The sequence below is a fragment of the Danio rerio genome, chromosome 5 (assembly GCF_049306965.1).
Source record: "Danio rerio strain Tuebingen ecotype United States chromosome 5, GRCz12tu, whole genome shotgun sequence".
NCBI lineage: Eukaryota > Metazoa > Chordata > Actinopteri > Cypriniformes > Danionidae > Danio > Danio rerio.
The window spans coordinates 73,343,882-73,362,465 of NC_133180.1; the positions used below are offsets into that span (position 1 = coordinate 73,343,882).

Genomic DNA, 18,584 nt, shown 5'->3' on the forward strand with positions numbered 1-18,584 from the left:
CAGGTCATTCTTTAGGTTAAAACTGTAAAATACCCCAAGAATATCATCCTGAAAAAAAAAGCAGAGTCACATTTCTGTTCCAAATACCAAAATATTCTCAAAATTAGAAGGAATTTTTTACGATAAGTAAAAAATACTGTTTATTTTCAAATGTAACAAGTCAAAATTAAGTGAGATCTGCAATGGAGTAAAAGAATCATGTTTTGAAAAAAAAATATTATTATTAATTATATCATTATTTTACTTAATCTTTAATAAGATTTTTGTTTTAAGGAGAAAAAAACTTGATCTTGACATACTATTTCTGAAAAAATAAAATATTTTATGATGCATATTCTTAAAAAGCAATAAATAAAACACAACAAAATTATTCTCTTTTTTAGTTTTTCCTTTTTTCTAATCCATTAATGAAGAATTTTTTATAGTCAGTTTTTATTTTTTTATTTATTTTCTAAGGTTGTTTCACTGTGCGGGCTTTAGAAAGACATTAGAGTCTAGAAATTGCCTGGGGTTCACAACATGAGCAAAGACCTGATAAACTTTCTCCAGCCCCAACATCTCCTTTTATCATCACTCTGCCCTTAACCATCACGTTCTCTCCGCTGCACACTTTTCCTCTGTGGTCTCGGTTTCAACCTCATACTTATCTTCTCGTGATGTCGAAGAAGCATCTGGCACTCTATACTCCACATTAACATCCTGGCTAGATATTATATCTTTCATTTTGTATATTTATAATAAAATAAAAATTGCATAGCCCTTTTCACAATAATTATCATTCCAAAGGAGCCTCAAAAAAGGTGCACATTATTAAAACAATAGTCAAAATCACAATATCTGTCCTCGCACCTCCATGCAACAACATCCAGCTTCTTGTTAACAAAATGCTCTCTGTGACCACTGAACTCAGAGCTTTTAGAGGATATGTTGCAAGACTGCACTTCCTGTTGACCTGACCATAAATGACTCCTTCCTGTCCTTTTTTTCTTCTTTTGTGTTTCTACTGCAATGTTATGCTGCTACCTAAACAAAATAAAAAAAAGACTAACTCTTTCTTCTCTGCCATCTCCTCCTATAAAACAATTTATTTTGCCCTGTAAGAGCCACTATACAAATTATTATACAGCTTAATATACAGCCAGCTATACAACAAAACCAATTCATTTAATAGCTGGGTTGTCTGCACTGGGAGCAACTAATATCAAAATTACAGAGCCAGTATTTTAGGAGTAGGAAGTCAGAAGACAGCTACGATTCCATCCACCTATTTTTGCAGAAAAGCTAGTCCATACTTTTATGACTTCTAGGCTGGATTACTGTAGCGCTCTGTTTGCTGGCTGCCCAGCATCCTCTATTAATAAACTTCAGCTAGTACAAAATGCAGCTGTCAGAGTTCTTACCAGGTCTAGAAAATATGATCATACCACCCCAATTTTATCCTCCTTACACCGGCTGCCTGTTAAGTTTCGTATTGATTTTAAAATATTACTTGTAAAGCTTTAAATAATCGAGCTCCTGTTTATCTAACCAACCTTCTGTCTTGCTACAATCCAACCCACTCTTTAAGATCTCAAAACTCAGGGCTTCTCGTAGTACCTCAAACAGCGAATTTGAGTAAAGGAGGTCGAGCCTTCTTATTTATGGCTCCTCAACTCTGGAATAGCCTTCCTGATAATGTCCGAGGCTCACACACACTCTCGCATGATAAATGAATGTGCTCCACGCAGGTTTTTGCATCTTGTTTTTATACACTATGAACAGCAGCTACGCTAATTATTCTCTTTATTCTCTACTTCCACCTGGGGATGTAAAGCCATAAAAGTTTTTTAAATTTGATCAATAATAAGAACTCTAAAATTCCTCTAAATGGCACGGTTTAAAACATTCATATTTCCTAAATAAAAACGTCTAATATCATCAAAAAAATACACATTTTATTGTCAAAATATTCTTACATAAGTTAGAAATAGTTTTTTCTTCCCCTTTTAATCAAAATGGCAGCAGACGTTTTAAATAAATGAGTTGTTCATTAAAAAAGGGATTACGTCTCTTCAAAAAACTTGGAATTAACTGCTTGATTTCGGATTTATTTATGTATATTTTGAAGCATTTGAATTCTACATGCAAGCAAGCAAACTGCAATGATTCTTCATTTCTGATGATTTAATGCATTACCTGACACTGTATAGTTTCAGATTCATCATGAAGACATTTTGTGATGGAGAACAGGGAATTTACACAAAACAGGAAGAAGGTAGAGATCTACAGATTGGTGCATGCGTGGTCAGGACTGTTACCTGTGTTTGGGAGCTGCTGCTGGTTAAGGGAGTGACTGATGGGGCAGTGGGGGAAGTGGAGGGAAAGACTGGCGGACGCAGGGTGTGAAACAAATCTAGTTTAAAACAAAAAAAGAGAAGTGAAAAAGGCTTTTGATTCAGTGAATACAATCTACAACTACTTTCAGTGAATCTGTTAGACTTCAACAAAGAATAGTTTACTAAAGTTATTCAAGGCATTTTCAAATCATTAAAATGGTGATGTTGGACCACAAATCTAGTCAGTAGAGTTCTTAGAAAATGATATGAATAATTAAGCTTTCTATTGATTTATAATTTGCTAATATAGGATAATATTTGGCTGAGATTTGGCCTATAGACCATTTCACTGTGGTCATGTCATTGGCCCATAAACATTTCCTGCTTGTTGCCAAACTATTTCATAACTGTAACAAAAGGAAATTTAATCATATCTTAATGTTAAAACCGCTTCCCTCACATTATATATCAATTTTTGGACCTTTTTGGACCTGGGAGCTATGAAAACTAAAAATGTAATACAGGAAATTCATTAGAACCATAGTTTTTGTTTACATTTCTCAAAATGGAATAATAACTATATGGAATCTGAGAGTTACAAAAATCTAAATGCTAAGAAAATTATCTTTAAAATTATTCAAATTAAGTTCTTAGCAATGTAAATTATTAATAAAAACGTAGTTTGACATTTACAGTAGGATAAATCTATAATTTTGACCATTAAAATTTGTGCAACACGTGCAACATAAGACTAAGACATAAGATCCAGTGATCCAGTGTCACAATAATGTGCTTTGTTCCAAAACATTCACTTCAATTGAACAAATTATTTCTTTTGCTTTCGAAAGGCAACATTATAAAGTTGACCAAAATGTGTTCATGCATAGAAGTAAAACTGTCCTGTACCTGCTCAGAATTAACCAGTTTATTGACCTTTATACACAATGCATTCTCCAATATGCATTATGATGCAGTTTGCTTTGACCAGACTGCTTTACTACCATAACCAAACTGCTCAAGAGTTCATTTTTAAAAATGTTTTTCTATATTAAATATAAACTTCATAAACACATTCAATAATCACAAATCCAAAAGGAGATGAACAGTGCTTGCACCTTGCAGAGGCTCAAAAGTGTCCATGAAGTCCAGATTGGGCTGCAGTGGAATGAGGCCTGGCTGGATCATATCCGCATTACCTGCATGAGCTAAGAAGACAGCAGAGCTTGGAGACAGTTCATCTTACATACAGCAGTAAATTAAGTACTGAAAAGTCACAATTATTCTGCTAAAATATATTTCTAAAATTGCTGCTGACTTTAAATGTTCACCAGATGTCGATTACAACTAAAGTTATCAATAGATACAAAGAAAACAAAACTAATAAATAATAAATAAAATGTCACAGGAGAAAAGTATTGAACACATGAAGAAAGGGAGGCGTAAAAAGTCATGGAAAGCCCAGACAGCAGCTGAAATTTCTCAGTATTGGGTCCCACTTTATATTAAGTGTCCCTAACTACTATGTACTTGCATCAAAAAATAAATACAATGTACTTACTGTGCTCATAATGTATTTGAGAGCACTTGTGGTGCTCTTGAGTTGGGATAGGGGTTGGGTTTTGAACAGGTTTGGTGGTGTGGGTAGGTTTAAGGGTGGGTTAAGGTGTAAGAGATGGTCAACAGTGTATTTACAAATGTAATTACAGAAGTGAATTACAGATGTAATTACATACAGGTATTTAATCAGCATAAGTACACAGTAAATACATGTATTTACAAAATAAGTATATTGTAACAAACTATTAACTCCTGTGTAAGTACTTATTAGTTAAGGCCACTTAATATAAAGTGGGACCCAGTATTATTCAGCAAACCAGTGCCCTTCGTCAGTGTAAATGAATATTAGCTGCTTCAATCCAACATCTACATTAGCAGATGATGAAGATGAAACCAGAGTGGACATTTTACCAAGACAATGATCCCAAACATAGCCACGCAAACTTTCAACTGGTTTCAGAAAAGAAAGTAAAGCCTCTAGAATGGCCTAGACAATACCCTGACCCGAATCCAATGGAGATTAATAAGTAAACATTAGAGTTGATAGACGAGAATTACAGAACTGTAAGATTTTTAGATTCTGTTAAAGTCTGGAAAAAGACAAATCACACCTGAGCAGTGCATGCAACTCAATTCTCCCTAAAAGAGGCATCTTGAAGCTGTCATTACCCCAAAAAAAAGCCTTCTATACAATATATTAAACATGTTAGTATTTTAGTAACTTCCCGTTGTGTCGATCCATTGATACACACTGAGGAAGGCTTTGTGCCGAAACGTCTGTTTGTCTGTTATCACCCGTAGAATGTAAGAAAAAGTGAAAATAAAAACAGTACGAAGCAATTGAGTGCGAATCATTACCTTCTTTTGAATAATAGTAACGATAAGATTAACGCACCAAACCAAAGAAGTAACTAAAAAAAAACGCAAGCGCGCAGGACAAACTTCAGTAACTCTGCACACGTGATCCATTGATATACCACATAACTAATTGTTCTGAATTTTTGGGTTTTTATTTATTTACTTGTTCGGATTCTTTATTTTTACCAAAATCTGGTGCAATTTTCATGTCAAAAGCTCATTTAGAAATACATTTACCAGGAAAAATCATGATGTGCTCACCACTAATTTTACCTGCTGTAAGTATAAATGTGTTCAATATCTTACCGATCTCCCTGGGATTGGGCCACGCTACAGGCTGATGAGAGGCCAGTGTGGAGAAGAGCGTGTCTGAGAATTCAGACATGAGCACGTCCATGTCAAAGAGCGAGTCCATCTCCATTGGGACAGGTGAATCCCGGCTCCTGCGGGACCTGCGACGCCCTCCAGCGCTGATGTCCTCGTCCTGGTAGAAGAGGACACGGCAGGTGTCTGGACACACTTCCCCAAACAGTGAAAACTGTTCCTCCGCACCCTTCAGGAGGTCAAAATGCAACAAGCAGGCCAGGTCAACAGACACACTCTAGACTCATGCAGAGCACTATGCAAGCTTCAAGCATCTGAGCGTAGAACAGAACTGGCTGAACTTACACTTCTTGTGAAAGATCTTGAAAAGCATTTTGATCTAAACCAGTGGTCTCAAACTCAATTCCTGGAGGGCCACAGCTCTGCATAGTTTAGCTCCAACCACCACCACCAGCTTAATAGTCTCAAGTAGTCTTAAACACCTTGATTAGTTAGATCAGCGGTGTGTGATTAAAGTTGAAGCAAAGCAGAGCTGCTGCGCTCCATGAATTGAGTTTGAGACCTATGATCTAAACGTTAAAGGGAAAGTTCACCCAAAATTGAAAATGAAATATTTACTCACCCTCAAGTGGTTTCAAGCTTTATAGAGATTCTTTCTTTTGTTGAACACTAAAGAAGATATTTCGAAGAATGCTGAAAACCTGTAACCACTGACTTCCATAGTCGGAAATATGAATACTATGAATGTCAATGGTTACAGGTTTCCAAGATTCCTCAAAATATATTATTTTGTGCAAGAAGAAAGAAATGTATATGTGTTTAAAACAAAGGTGAGTAAACTACTTTTTAAATAATTTTGTTGAATGAACTATCCCTTTAAACCAGGGGTTAGCAAACTTTTTTGTAAGTCAAACCACTTGGATGTAAAATGTAAAACTGATGTAGCCCTTGTGAAGTTAAAATATCAACAAAAATACATACACATATGCTTGACTATGGTCTGATGCTGGTTAATGGTCATATTGAATGCAGATATATACAAAATTGTTAATATTATTACTACTTTTATTATCAAAATTATTGTAAAATGGCATGCACATACTCTTTAAAATAAAATACATTTATTAGCAAGTAAATAAAACAAACAAAATAAATTTGACTCAAAGCTATAGTTGAAAACATTCTAGAAAAGTCCTTTTAGGATTACCTTGAGAAGGCTGGACAGGTCTTCATCCTTGTGCTTCTGTAACTGTGAATTCAATGTTTTTTTAGTGATGACATCAAATTATGTATTAAAGGGGACCCAATATGCCATTTTTTACAAGATGTAAAATACAAATATGATGCCTCTAGTGTGTGTGAAAAGTTTCAGCTCAAAATACCATACTAATAATGTTTTATACCTCTTTGAAAATGCCCCTTTTAGGCTTTGATCCTAATTATGCCATTTTGGTGATGTCGCTTTAAACTAAATGAGGCTGTGCTCTTTTCAAAGGAGGGTGGAGCTACAAATGCCTGTGTGTCAGTATAGTGGCAGATTCAAAATCAAGACAAACTTTCTGTGCTAATGAGGGAAAGGGCACTAACGGGCGGGGCCTTTTTCCCTCTGATGACACGTACAAAGAGAGAATGTCAATCAAAGTGTTTTAGCAGACTGTTTTTCTCAAACTAATACACTTTCACCATTAGAAGCTGGTTAAATTCACAGACTTTTGCCTTTTAAGAATACTAAACTAAACATAACTAAAGATTTTCAATTAAAATGAGCTTAAGATTTTATAATTGTGTAAACAGACCTTTAATGGTAGAAATAACTTAAATTTGTGAACAAAAACTGCTTAAAATATTAGGTTACACCAACCAACAAACCAAAGGATTTGCTAGGATACTCAAAAAAGTAAGCATCATCAACTAAAGATTTTTAGATAATACTGCTTTAAATTTAATGTGAAAATTGCATAAAAAGAGGTGAAAAAAAATGATGCACTATATTCTTAAGTGCACACAAACACCTTATAAAAGTGATTTTTGCATAACAGGTCTCCTTTAATGTTTGGAAATATTGGATATGTGGGAAAGTATTTTATAAATAACGTCTTGGTGACACTAGTTAGGTTCCAACTTACTCTTTTCTTGAAATATGTTCTCCATTTATGATATTCTCTGATAACAATTTCAATTCTCCTTTTCCAGTACTTTCCTTCTGTTGCTATTGCCTAGGAAGCAGGGAAAAAAACACTGTACCAATGACATAACATAATATTTCACGAGACATTTGTTAAGATACTAGTATTCAGCTTAAAGTGACATTTAAAGGCCTAACTAGGTTAATTAGGCAAGTTATAATTAGGCAAGTTATTGTATAACAGTGGTTTGTTCTGTAGACAATCGAAAAAATAAATATTGCTTAAGGGGGCTAATAATATTGACCTTAAAATGTTTTTTCAAAAATTAAAAACTGCTTTTAATCTAGATGAAATAAAACAAATAAGACTTTCTCCAGAAAAAAAAAAGATATTATAGGAAATACTGTGAAAAATTCCTTGCTCTGTTAAACATATTTTGGGAAATATTTGAAAAAGGAAAAAAAAAATATATATATATATATATATATATATATATATATATATATATATATATATATATATATATATATATATATATATATATATATATATATATATATATATAAATAATCAACTGTACATGCTTTTTCCATTCAAAACCAGTTAAATACTAGCACAGTCGAATGACTGGCCACACAGACTCACCTCTGTTGGCCGATGCACTCCTGAGTCCATATTGCCATCCAAAGGTGTAACAAAATGGCAAACTGGGTTCTGTCTCTTTTCTACATCTTCAGGAAAGAAAGGCATTACCAACAGAAACAAACAAACTAAATGTGTTGTATCATATCTGAATATTTCTGCAGGCTCTTACATTGCATATACCAGGCTCTCCAAATGGCATTGTTGAGGCGAATCTTGTCTCTCCACAGCAGCTTGAGGCCCTTGAAGTTCTTCCATTTCGGTGACACTAACCTTCCACTTATGAAGACAAAATAAATGTTTGTTCTTTTTTAAATCGCAAGATAAAGGAGTATGCGTGTGTTATGCATTTGAGTTGTTCTGTTCATGTAACTCGCAGTCTTAACTTTAAAAAAATAAATAAACTCACACTAAACATGTACAGAAATTCAGTAATTCAATATACCATGATAACAAGCATCGACAATATCACATATCATGGGTACTTTGAAATGTTGTGAATAAGCAGAAGTGCTTGTTGAAGAATATTCACACTGTTTTTTTGCACTGGAGTTCAAATGACTAGCTTAATTGACTAGCTTTTGGTTAGATCAATTAGATCAAACTTGAACATTTTTACATTAATCTGGTCTAATACATGCTGAAATATTGACTGAAGATTCTGTGACTATTTCACTATTGTACATTAACACTGCAATAAGACTCCAATAGTTAAAAATAGTTAATTGAACAAAAATTCACAAAGAAAATACAAATGTTTTTATTAATCTTCGGTGATGTTAATTTCTTAGTTAATGCCTAAGAACTTACTATTCAAGCTGGAATCTAATTAGGAGTTGAAATCATTTTATTAAATGGGAGTTAATAACTAAACAAATTTTGTTGTTGTTTTATTCTACTTATATTAATATAGTCGCTGTAATAAATCTGTCCTTCTCTCACTGTTGACCTTATCCATTAACTAACATTTACTAATGATAGTTTATTGTAAAATGTCCTCTGTATCATCACATTTCAATATAACTTTATAATCTTTGTGCAATTTCATTTGGTCAAAACATTTATATAACTTTGAACATGTATAGACAAAAGAGAAATACATTTTTGTAATTAAACCTGTTAAAATAACCAGTTTTGGAGCTTAGGTCTATATTGTGATAATACTAATAATATAATAGTTTCAGCAATTAATCACAATCATCACAAGCCTAAAACACACATGATTCTGCAAGGTAAATTTCAACAATCAGAGTCACAGTGAACAAATCACGCCAATAGAGCCCTGCAATGACAGACCAATCCAGTGAAGGATTATGAACAATGTCTCCCAAATCTCTAAAATGTTTACTCTAATACTAGAGCTGCTCGATTTTGGGAAAAATCATAATCATGATTATTTTGGTCATAATTGTAATCACGATTATTCAAAACGATTATCAGTTGAAGTCAAAATTATTAGCGCTCCTGAGAATTAAAAAAAATATATATATTTCCCAAATTATGTTTAACAGAGCAAGGAATTTTTCACAGTATTTCCTCTAATATTTTTTTTTTTCTGGAGAAAGTCTTATTTGTTTTATTTCGGCTAGAATAAAAGCAGGTTTAAATATTTTGAAACCTATTTTAAGGTAAAAAATATTTGCTTAAGCAATATATATTTTTGGTTGTCAGCAGAAGAAACTACTGTTATACAATGACTTGCCTAATTACCCTAATTAAGCCTTTGAATTGTACTTTGAATCTGAATGCTTGAATTTTGAAAAATATCTAGTAAAATAGTATGTACTGTCATCATAGTAAATATAAAAGAAATCAGTTATTAGAAATGAGTGATTAAAACTATTTTGTTCAGGAATAAGTTGAAAAAATCTTTCCATTAAACAGAAATTGGGGGAAAAAGGGCTGCTAATATTCTGGAGGGCTAATAATTCTGACTTCAACTGCATATATACAGTTATTTTCCACTCTGCAAAGGAAAGAGAAATAAATACAATAGAACAAAAAATATGAAACAAACTGTGCTTTAAGCGTTTTTACTGTAAGAAAAATACTTTAGCTCCAGCAGTCCTTCAGTCAAGAGCAGTGAGGGATTTTCTGATTAATAAGCATAAAAACAGACGGCAGTAGGAATTGTGCGCCGTCGCTTTAATGGTTTCACGTGTCTTTTGATTCTCAACTCATTTGTTCATTTCACAAATGAGGGTAAATATAAATAATCACTAAATGCCGTGTTTTGACACCTATTTTACTATTAAAGCGCTCATGTTAAGATGACTTTAGATGTGCGAAAGAGACCAAATGCTGACCGCATGCTTCTGACTGTGTCTGCGCGCCACACCCACATAAGCATGGGGTCTTTCGCGCTATTAAGAGCATCAAATGGGTACAACTGGAAAGGAGGCGGTATATAATGCAATAATAGTTTATCTCCATTAATGGTTTTTCGTAATCGTTAGAACCCAAAATCGAAATCAGATTTTCGATCAATTGCAGAGCCCTTTACAATAATACAATACAATAATATCTGTATACATATTTAAATAATTAAATAAATAAATACAGACCAAAATTAAGATGCTTCTTCTACATATACAACAGTTTTATATTTCTCCAATGTTTTTAAATCATTTATATGATGTACGGTGCTTGCTGGGATTGTAGCTATTCACCCCACTAATGCTTTTGAGCATGCATTCATTTATCCTCCAAATACCTTTTGCTTCAAATAAAAGAGTTGGTAATGTTGAAATTTACATCGTAAGTGGTGTACACGAGACATCTGAATTTAAATTGCATTCTTCAACTCATTATTAATCATAGTTTCTGATACGAGTATTTAAGGTGATCTCCAGACATGCTTATTTTACAACAGTAGTGAGGAGTTAACATACAGCTGCTGAATCTGCAAAGTGCTACCAAAAGATTAATCTTAAACATTTTTTTAAATCTTTTATTATTTTTAATTCCCCAAATGAGTTATTTGACTAGACATATTTAAATTAAGCCAAAAATATACTAAATAATAGAACTTTTTAAAGCTTGCCTTCATCAGCATCTTGACCTTTTTACCTTTTGTAATATTTGTGCACGGTCACTGTTGGAAGGGAGTCAAGTATGCAGTATGCTGGAAAAGCAAATTATTCAAGACCTGGAGGAGTTTTTTTTCCTGTACAACAGCAGTTCTGTGTAAACTCTAATGTGATACTGAAAAAGTACAAATAGTGATTACCACATAATGGATCACAATCTTATGTCTCTACATTTGACTTATATGTCTCAACATCTGTTATATGAAGTATCCTTTTTCAGGCATTCGTGTTAAAATTAACAACATGCAATTGAAAAATCAGAAAAAAGTATGAAGTCACAAACAATGGAGACTGCAATCTTTCAAGATAAAAAGGTAAGTGTGGTGTATAACTTTAGGGCTTTAAAAACTAACCTACATGCAGAGAAAGTACATCAAATAGAAGCTAATAGTCTAATGAAATGTTTTGTAAAAAATGTCAAATTATAGGTGAAATAATGTTTCATCGGCATTCAGTAAAACAGATATGTCTATAAAAAATAATTACAATATTTTTACAATTATTAATAAAATTATTAACTTATTGAAATAATAGGTGATCATAATAAAAGTCAGATGAAAAGGTTTTGTTTTTTTTGAGAAATGGGTAAAATTGAGTGGTTTGAATGACCTGTGTTAAAGCATTATTAGAAAGTCTTCTGATATGTCATTAAAAAAAATTTTAAAATACCCCTGAAATTTAATTTTGACAAATTATAATTGCACTGAATTATATAGTAGATCACATTAGATTTCTGCATACACATTAACAACTACAATCGCAAGACTTGGATTTAAAGGATGTGTTTGTGTATTTGGAAGAGGAAATACTCTACACCTTCCTAACAAAACATTGACATCAATTTTAAATAAGTAACATCTTTTAAAAACATTAACCTTTCATAAACATAACGTTACATGTTCTCACTTAAATAGAGGTAACATTAATGTCAATTTCACTTGTGACAAACAAAACAGCAGTCGGCTAAAATAATACATACTTTTTATTTTACAATTGTTAATAAAATTATTAACTTATTCAAATAACAGGTGATAAAAATACATTTGATATTATTATTGTTTTGCTGAAAAATGGGTAAAACCTAGTGGTTTAAACCACCAGTGGAAAAGCATAATTAAATAAAGTTCTGATATTTCATTAAATAATTGTTCAAATTTAAAATATGCTAAAAAAATTTTTTTATTTCAATTATAATTGCACTGAATGACATATTAATCACATTAGATTTCTGTATTCAGAACAACTACTACAACCAACTGAAAGCTTAGATTTAAAGGATATGCTTGTGTATTTGAAGAGGAAATACTTTACACTTCCTGGCAAAACACTGTTGCCTACTTTAATTATATCATGTTACGTTCTGTTAAACAACTTTAATAAATGCAGCCTTACATGTTCTCACTGATATTAACGTAACATTTAAGTTGTGACAAAAAAATGTAAACAAACAGCTGTCGGCTAAAACAAAACCTTAGAACATCTCAAAAAACACCTCAATATTTTTACTTTCTGTATGACTTGGGTAAAGAAATATGCTAGTTCCTCCAGCAGAGCTAAAGTTGGTTTTATATTCGCAGATTCTGACATTCTCATTAATAATAGAATTTAACTAAATTATTCTTTGCTAATGGTAAACTGAAATCATGTTAACATTAACTTGGTGACAAACAAAATGTAAAAAAAACCAGCTGTCGAGTGAAACAAAACCTCACAACAACTCAAAAAAAAAAAAAAAAAAAACACCTGAATGTTTTCATCTTCTATCTGTATAAAGGAAACAAACATGGTAATTTCACCAACAGAGACTCGATTTCTGCAAAATAGCTAAACTTAAAAGCAACTAATTTGTACATTAACTGTGGTCCAACTACTAAAGCCATCGCTAGGCCCACCTGGAATCTGCGCGTGCAGAATTCCGCAGATTTTTTGCCCATCATTAATTCTGTTAATTTGCTTGAGTAAATGTGTGTAAATCTATATTTATTCAGTTTAATTAATTAATTTCAGTAACATTATTCACTAATGTGAAAATGTTCATCTGATTTATGTACAATGCAGTTTGTACAGTCATATTTTCTGTCTTTTACAAGATATATTATATGACAAACTTGCTTTATTTACCAAATAAAGTGAATCTAATTGGATTTTGCATTTTAAACATTAAATAAAAGTTACATAGATATTTTTTATTTCATATATTAAGGTTTTATTTATGATACTGCCAAAATAATTCCGCGGAAATCCGCAGACTTTTACCAAAATACGCAGCAGAAATAGCAAAAAACGTCCGCAGATTACGATTGGCCCTAACCATCGCCCAATAAACTATTGAGGTAATACTGGTTTTACATTCAGGACTTCCTCCTAAATTATATAATTTCATTAAAGTGTTGTTTTCTAATTCTAAACAGGGAAATCATGTCAGCAGCCAATATCTATCAAAGAACAAGACTGTTCAGTCAAATAAATAGTGCTAGTGTTGTTTTGAAGTCATACTTGCAAGCTATTTCAGACCGAATATCCAAAGTACCATGGTAAACTATATAGGGAGCATGTCACAAGTTATCACTGAATGAATGTACAAATATAAAACCAACTTTACCTTAATAACAAAACCACACAACAACTCAAAAAACACCTGAATGTTTTCACCTTCTGTCTGTATGAAGGAAACAAATATGCTATTTTCTCCAACAGAGACTCTACTCAGATTCTGCAAGTTAGCTAAAGTTATAAGCAACTAATAAGAACATTAACTGTGGTCCCACTACTAAAGCCATTGCCGAATAAAATACTGAGGTAAAGCTAATTTTTACTTTAACACATTCGGACTTCCTCCTGAATGAAAACATCAGAAAAACATTCTTTGCCAATTCTAAATAGGGAAATCATATTTAGCAGCCAATGACTATCAAAGTACAACAATGTTCACAGTCAAATAAACAGTGCTAATGTTGGTAATGAGGTCAAGTTGGTTTTATATTCACACATTTGGACTTTATCATTTCATCAAGGTATTATTTCTTAATTCTAAAAAAAGGAAATCATGTCAGCAGCCAATAACTATCAAAATACAAGATTGTTCACAGTCATATAAATACTGCTATTGTTGTTTCGATGTCATACTAGCATGTTATTTCAGACCGAATATTTAAAGTATGAATGTACAAATATAAAACCAACTTTACCTTAATAACAAAACCCAACAACAACTCAAAAAACACCTGAATGTTTTCACCTTCTGTGTGTATGAAGGAAACAAATATGCTATTTTCTCCAACAGAGACTCTACTCAGATTCTGCAAGTTAGCTTAAGTTATAAGCAACTAATATGAACAATTACTGTGGTCCAACTACTAAAGCCATTGCCCAACAAAATACTGAGGTAAGGCTGATTTTTATATTCAGACATTCGGACTTCCTCCTGAATGAAAATATCAGAAAAACATTATTTGCCAATTCTAAATAGGGAAATCATAATTAGCATTAACTATTAAAGTACAACAATGTTCACAGTCAAATAAACAGTGCTAATGTTGGTAATGAGGTCAAGTTGGTTTTATATTCACACATTTGGACCTTATTATGTTGGGCAATGTGTTTCTGAACACAGGCCTGTGATCATTAAAGACACAGTGATACAGCAAGTCACATCTTACAAATACCTGGGGTTTTATATGGACAGTGTTTTTTGTTGGAGAACACACATTGAGAGTTTATGCACACAACTACAACAGAGGCTTTATTTTTAAGAAGGCTGAGATTGTATGGGGTGGGTAGCAATGACTGTAAAAAATATGGACGACGCGACAGCCCTTTTTCCCATTGAACGCCTTGAGGGCAAAACGCCTGCTTGACGGGCACAAACTGTCGCAAAAGACTGCTGAAATTGGAGCCAGACATGCGCAGAAGGACTGTCTGATGGAGCCAGAGGAGGAGCCGCGAAAATGAGCAGAGTCGAGCTTCCAACCAAACGCTTTATGTAAAATCAACTACGCCCCCCGAACTTCTCAGCATGCGTTTGCTGTCATATCAACACAAATGGATGTAATAACGTTCACAAATATGAGGGTTTTATATATTCAATCGCGCCAGCTCCAGGCCGCAGCGCACAACTTACTCGCGGCGTCGCGGGCTGATTCCGGCTCGCATGCGGCAGCGCCTGCTCGCTCGGCCGCCGCATCTGGCTCGATTGACTCGGACTGGAATCGGGCAGTGAGTCCAGGCATCCGGAGTAGGTCCAGCAGAGGTAACATTAGACAGTCTGAGCTCTAAGAGATAAGTCTCCGGCAGGCGAGAATCTAGCCGGAACTGTGTTTTGCTATCTGGGTGGCTAGGCGTGTATCAGCAAACTAATAAAGCCCGAAAAAAGCCCTGAACTTAGCGAATAAACAGTGTTCCACCAGGATCATGTATGTCAGAAACTATAGTTTACTGCTGAACTCATTTTGTCATGGTAAAATAACACAGAAACCGAATAATAACATTTCAGTCTACTTCAGTCTCCTGCCGAAGCTCAGACGCCGCGCTTTGAGAAACTGTCAATCACAGCTGTCAATCACGATGACACGCCCAGCATTAAATTACTGCTAAAAACAAACTGTTTACAAAAATGAAGATCTGCACCTATTTCAGCACAATAACCAGTGCCTTAATCGACCAGAACTATCTTTCGGGACATTTTATTGCAAGTGTAATATTTTTTTTTATTTGGGCTCAAGTCTCCTTCATTAACACGGAGGAGGCGGGCTTTATGACTTGTACTGCAGCCAGCCCCCAGGGGGCGATCTAACGGCCGAAACCTTCACTCAAACGTAGGCTTGCGGCACACTTGGTGGGTAGCCATATCTTGCTTGTTTTTTGCCGAGCTATGTTTGAGAGTCTTATTCGCTATGGAATCACAGTCTGGTTTGGAAACCTGTCTGTTCAGTTGAAAAATAAATTGGTTCATATACATAAAACAGCCATGAAAATTATAGGGATAAAACAATATGAGCCCATCCAGACTCTATACGAACAGGCGGCTATAAAAAGAGCAATACGTATTAGCACTGATTCTAAACATCCCCTTTTCAGTGAATATCAGCTGTTACCATCAGGAAAAAGACTGAGAATTCCAATGTGTAAAACTAATAGACTGAAGCTTTCGTTTGTTCCTACCTCCATAAAACTGTTGAACTCTACCAATAACACTGCTCCTGCAGTACGCTAACACTTGACTGGGTTCGGTGTTTTATATATTTATATTTATATACGGTCTTACTCTGTAAACAATGTATGTTCTTAACTGTTTGTTCTTAATTGTTTTGTTTTATTTATTTTTACTGTCTGTTTAGACAATGTTGTAGCACCTCTTATGCCCAAGACAAATTTCCTCTCGGGGACAAATAAAGTTAAACCTAAACCTATTATTTCATCAAGGTATTATTTCTTAATTCTAAAAAAGGAAATCATATTAGCAGCCAATAACTATCAAAATACAAGATTGTTCACAGACATATAATTAGCGCTAGTATTGTTAAGTCAGACTTGCATGCTATTTCAGACTGAATATTTAAAAGTATGAATGTACAAATATAAAACCAACTTTAACTTAATAAAAAAACCCACAACAACTAAAAAAAACACTTGAATGTTTTCATCTTCTGTCTGTATGAAGGAAACAAATACGCTAGTTTCTCCAACAGAGTCTCTACTCAGTTTCTGCAAGTTCACCAAAACTGAAAGCGACTAAAATTAAGTGGTCCAACTACCAAACCCAGCGCTCAAAAAATCTTTAAGTTATATTTTGTTGCTTAAAACCAAACCCACCTGTATGCAAGCGTCATACATTCAAAGAGTTTCGTCAGAGAAGCATCAATAGACAGATGCGACGTGCTAGTCTTCCCGAAGTGATACGTCTGGCAGGTTTGTTTGTTTACAGTGTCGAAGTCGTAACCTTTTTTCGGGGGGTGATCGGTATGAGGGGAAGACACCATAAAATGACCGCTGTGGATGATTTGAGGTTCCCGACCGTCTGGTTTCTTGAAAGAAAGCGTGGACTCCTCCGCGTCGGAATCGTCGTCCTGCTCCTGCTTGATCATCATTGTGGCCCTCCGGTATTGTCGAGTAGCCATGTTAAAAATACGCGCTTCGACTTTTACTATAAGTATTGCAGTTAAAACCCGAGGGTGTTACTTTACTTTTCGTCAATTCCTTCGTCCATTCCTGCGAAGTTAGTTTGTCTAGTTTTATAAGCTATTTAAATGTCCGCAAGCCCATCACGTTAGCCTGCATGCTAACTACTACTTGTAACTTCAAGGGATTTGGTGAACTCAAGACGGGCGTTGCGTAGCGATGACATACTCGATTCTGATTGGATGGCTCGAGGGAGACGCCCACTGTTGTGGAGAGCACACTATATATTTGGGTTGCAACTGTGCCAGTCAGTCAAAACTACATCTTCCAGTGACAGACTCAGGCAGCAAGCCCGACATTTTTCATATCCCATGACAAATTATCAGGTTCAAATGTATTCAGTTAAATTCAAGTTCATTGTATACCACTTTTCACAATAATTATTGTTTCAAAGTAGCTTAAAAAAGCATAAAAGGTTATTGCATTCAGTCAACATTAGAAAAGGTTATTAGTTACTAATTACTTTAACTAATAACTAATAAGTAAACGTATTACTTATAAATATAGTTAACATGCAGTTATGTAGTATATAGGTGATGTCTACACTACCTGATAAAAGTCTTGTGGTCGATTCCAGTTGTAAGAGCAACAAATAATAACTCGACTTCTAATTGATCCCTTGGAAAAGTGGCAGAAGGTAGATTATTCTGCTGAATCGTCTGTTGAACTGCATCCCAATTATCACAAATACTGCAGAATACCTACTGGAACCCGCATGGACCCAAGATTCTCACAGAAATCAGTCAAGTTTGAAGGAAAAACCATGGTTTGGGATTATATTCAGCATGGGTATGTGCGAGAGATCTGCAGAGTGGATGACAAAAACGAACAGCCTGAATCTATCAAGACATTTGTGCTGCCCATTACATGACAAACCACAGGAGAGGCCGAATACTTCAGCCTCCAAGTTCCTGAAAGCAAAGAAGGTCAAGGTGCTCCAGGAATGGCCAGCCCAGTCACCAGAAATGAGCATATCTTGGGTAAAATGGAGAAGGCATTGAAGATGAATCCAAAGAATCTTGAACTCTGGGAGTCCTGCAAGAACACTTTCTTTGCCGTTCCAGATGACTATTAATAAGCTATGCAAGTCATTGCAGAGATGTATGGATGCAGTCCTCTAAGCTCATGGGAGTCATACACAATATTCATTCTGTTTCCATTGCAGCATGACTTTATATTCTATACTGGACATTATTTCTGTTAAGTGCCAAGACTTTTGTCTAAGTAAAGTCAGACCTTACTGTCCTAATTAAATAATTTAAAATCAAGGCATGATCATGATTGAATTAGGTAAAATAATCGTAATCTAGAGACATTTGCCTTTTCTGTAAGCCACTTCTGATACTAAATGATCAACTAGAAGTCAAGTTATTATTTGTTGCTCCAAAAACATGGATAGACAACAAGACTTTTGTCAGATAGTGTATGCGTACATGCTCAATGAAGTGTATTTCTGTATTAAGTGTGTGTTGTCCTCAATGTAAATAAAAGCTAAT

The 18,584-nt window shown here is 34.3% G+C and overlaps 1 protein-coding gene across 4 annotated transcripts in view; it reads right to left on the reverse strand.

Annotated features, from left to right (window-relative positions):
* Positions 1-17,476, reverse strand: part of mlxip (MLX interacting protein) — a 35,655-nt gene extending 18,179 nt beyond the window's left edge. The window contains exons 1-8 of one of the 4 annotated variants that reach the window (XR_012406141.1): positions 16,723-17,227; positions 7,995-8,101; positions 7,826-7,911; positions 7,181-7,270; positions 6,262-6,303; positions 5,037-5,283; positions 3,431-3,520; positions 2,298-2,392 (exon numbers count right to left, since the gene is read on the reverse strand). Coding sequence is in view for 2 of the 4 variants with exons in the window: in NM_001317759.2 (NP_001304688.1) it covers positions 2,298-2,392; positions 3,431-3,520; positions 5,037-5,283; positions 6,262-6,303; positions 7,181-7,270; positions 7,826-7,911; positions 7,995-8,101; positions 16,723-17,027 (1,062 nt within the window). In the remaining 2 variants the exon portion in view is untranslated. Of the gene's footprint in view, positions 1-2,297; positions 2,393-3,430; positions 3,521-5,036; positions 5,284-6,261; positions 6,304-7,180; positions 7,271-7,825; positions 7,912-7,994; positions 8,102-16,722 lie in introns of all 4 variants that reach the window. The other 3 variants (NM_001317759.2, XM_021476328.2, XM_073951123.1) reach the window with 3 other exon arrangements.
* Between the last annotated feature and the right edge of the window lie 1,108 nt (positions 17,477-18,584).